This window comes from Sebastes umbrosus, chromosome 3 (genome assembly GCF_015220745.1).
Source record: "Sebastes umbrosus isolate fSebUmb1 chromosome 3, fSebUmb1.pri, whole genome shotgun sequence".
In the NCBI taxonomy this organism is placed as follows: Eukaryota; Metazoa; Chordata; class Actinopteri; order Perciformes; family Sebastidae; genus Sebastes; species Sebastes umbrosus.
Window position 1 is genome coordinate 5,432,600 of NC_051271.1, and position 2,072 is coordinate 5,434,671.

The following is a 2,072-nucleotide window of genomic DNA, read 5'->3' on the forward strand; positions in this document are numbered from 1 at the left end:
CCCTCCTCTTTTAAGCCCTACAGAAAGGGCGTCGTTACACCCTGATTGGCCAAGAGGGGAATGCACCAAGCTGCTCTCAACTATCATTTAAGAGCCAGTCCCCACACCCTGCGCAAAAAGTGAACTGAATAACCCTCTAATCACTCAGCAACTCAACCAAAAAAACACCAGGGAAAAGGGAAACAATAGCAAGCACCAGAGAATTGGCAGCTGCCACATGTGTATACAGTACATTTATTCATGTAGCAATGTGTTACAATGAATCTCAGCCTAGACTACAATAAATACAAGAACAGTAATGTAACATTACTTTTTTATGTCAGGTCATAAAAATGGATGTGGTAACATGGAGCAAAAAGTAAATCAGTATTCTGAAGATCTGAAAATCACCAGTTAATGATCCTCCTCACATGTCCCCACAGCTTAGTGAGCCACAGGTTCGCCCCCAAGTCTGCCAGATATTGAATTTCTGGGGTTAACATCTTTCGGCACAACTCCTGATGGGCTTTATCTACATTTCTTTTCAAATTGTATCCTTCGATCGACTTCTCTCCGATGGGCTGCCACGGCTGCATGGCCGCCTCCTGAATACTTCCAGCCTCGACAGAGTGACCTCCCTCAATGCAGATCTGCGCCAGTTCTGCGTTCCTCCTCCTGAGCTCTACAACAACCTCCGCCATACGCTTGCTTCCATAAGCCTCCACCTTCTCCCAAAAGGTCAGGTTAAAATGTCGGTAAAGCTTCCAGTCGGCGCCGTTCCACTGCAGGGCCTTCGCCCTCAGCTCGGGGGTCAGTTTAGATACGGTGGATTCCTTACGGCAGTTGAGCTTGAAGAAGAGGAGGTCGTCCAGCTCCCAGCAGAGAGCGTCCTTGAGCAGGATGAGTGATTCCTCAAAGTGTTCCGTTAGCATGACGAGGTGAAAGCGCTCAGCGATGACCCGGATGCTGCCCTCTACACGCGGGTTGTCCGGCTCCAGAGCGTTGTCCTGCCCGAAGTCAAAGAACAGCAGGTTCTTCAGGTAGAAGGAGTTAAATCCGTCCGGGCTGAAGTACCGTTCAGGATCACGCAGGAACTCCGCCATCTTTTCCTCACCTGGTATGAATATTTCCTGCAATCGAATCGAACATTCAAAAAAACACCAGCAGTGTACTTCGAACCCAAAGAATACAAAACTGAAAATCTTCATATTTGTAGAATTCCTTCATTGTTTGTCTCCCAATATTGTTTTCTTTTCTTTCCTTTCTTTATTTCGTCATGTTAGTTTTACTAATGATTTTGCTCTGCTGTTTTCTGAGACACAAAAATGTGATATGTTAAACTAAAGATCATAAACTAAATATACACCATATATATCATATTGTTACATAAAACTACACAGCCCGTTGTATTAGCTTCCTGTTCCCTTGAACCAACTAGAAATAATAAATCATCGTCATCATTTAACATATTAATTGTGAATTATTTTTGTTTGATTTTTATGACTTTGTTTCACTGCCATGCCAAAAAAAAGATAATTAATGTTCTCTGAACATTTAAATCCACAGATGATAATAAAAACATCACTTTAGATTTGCAGAGGAAAATGCAGACACTTACTTTTTATGTTGCGTGTCAGTAGATAGACGGATTTCTTCCTGCCATGGCGCATATTTCATATCTTAATCTTTTTATGGCCTTGTTAACATTATTGTAGCCTGGATGATACTCCTAAAACTAAACTGTGTTATGTCCAAATCAGACTGGACACAAAAACCTGTCCTGGTATCAGGTTTTGTGTTCCAGGTGTGGCCTTACTGCAGTATCATTTCCTCTCAGCAGAGGTCCCCATCTCACCGTTTAATCACCAAACTGAGGTGATTTCACCCTCACTCAAAATGGAAATAGAAATGATAACTGGGGCAGCAATTGTGACAAACAAAGTTCAGCAAAGTCTGCTGTGCTGATCTGCTTTTTTCTTCTGCACCACTTATTGAAAGTGAACTCAAACCAGTCCTGTTTCTCTATCTGTTTTTTTCAGGGCCTAAATTATTCTTGAACTGGACTCATCCTGCACTTCACAAAAGTAAGTAAG

General features: G+C 42.4%; 1 protein-coding gene across 1 annotated transcript; it reads right to left on the bottom strand.

Annotated features, from left to right (window-relative positions):
* Positions 1–386: 386 nt before the first annotated feature.
* LOC119484541 (galactosylceramide sulfotransferase-like) lies at positions 387–1,312 on the bottom strand. Its single transcript, XM_037763397.1, has one exon. The coding sequence runs from the start codon at positions 1,185–1,187 to the stop codon at positions 387–389; it is 801 nt and encodes a 266-aa protein (XP_037619325.1). The 5' UTR covers positions 1,188–1,312.
* Between the last annotated feature and the right edge of the window lie 760 nt (positions 1,313–2,072).

What these genes read in the sequence shown, in the direction of transcription:
- LOC119484541 (XM_037763397.1), bottom strand. Translation starts at nt 1,187, where the DNA reads ATGAAGATTTTCAGTTTTGTATTCTTTGGGTTCGAAGTACACTGCTGG.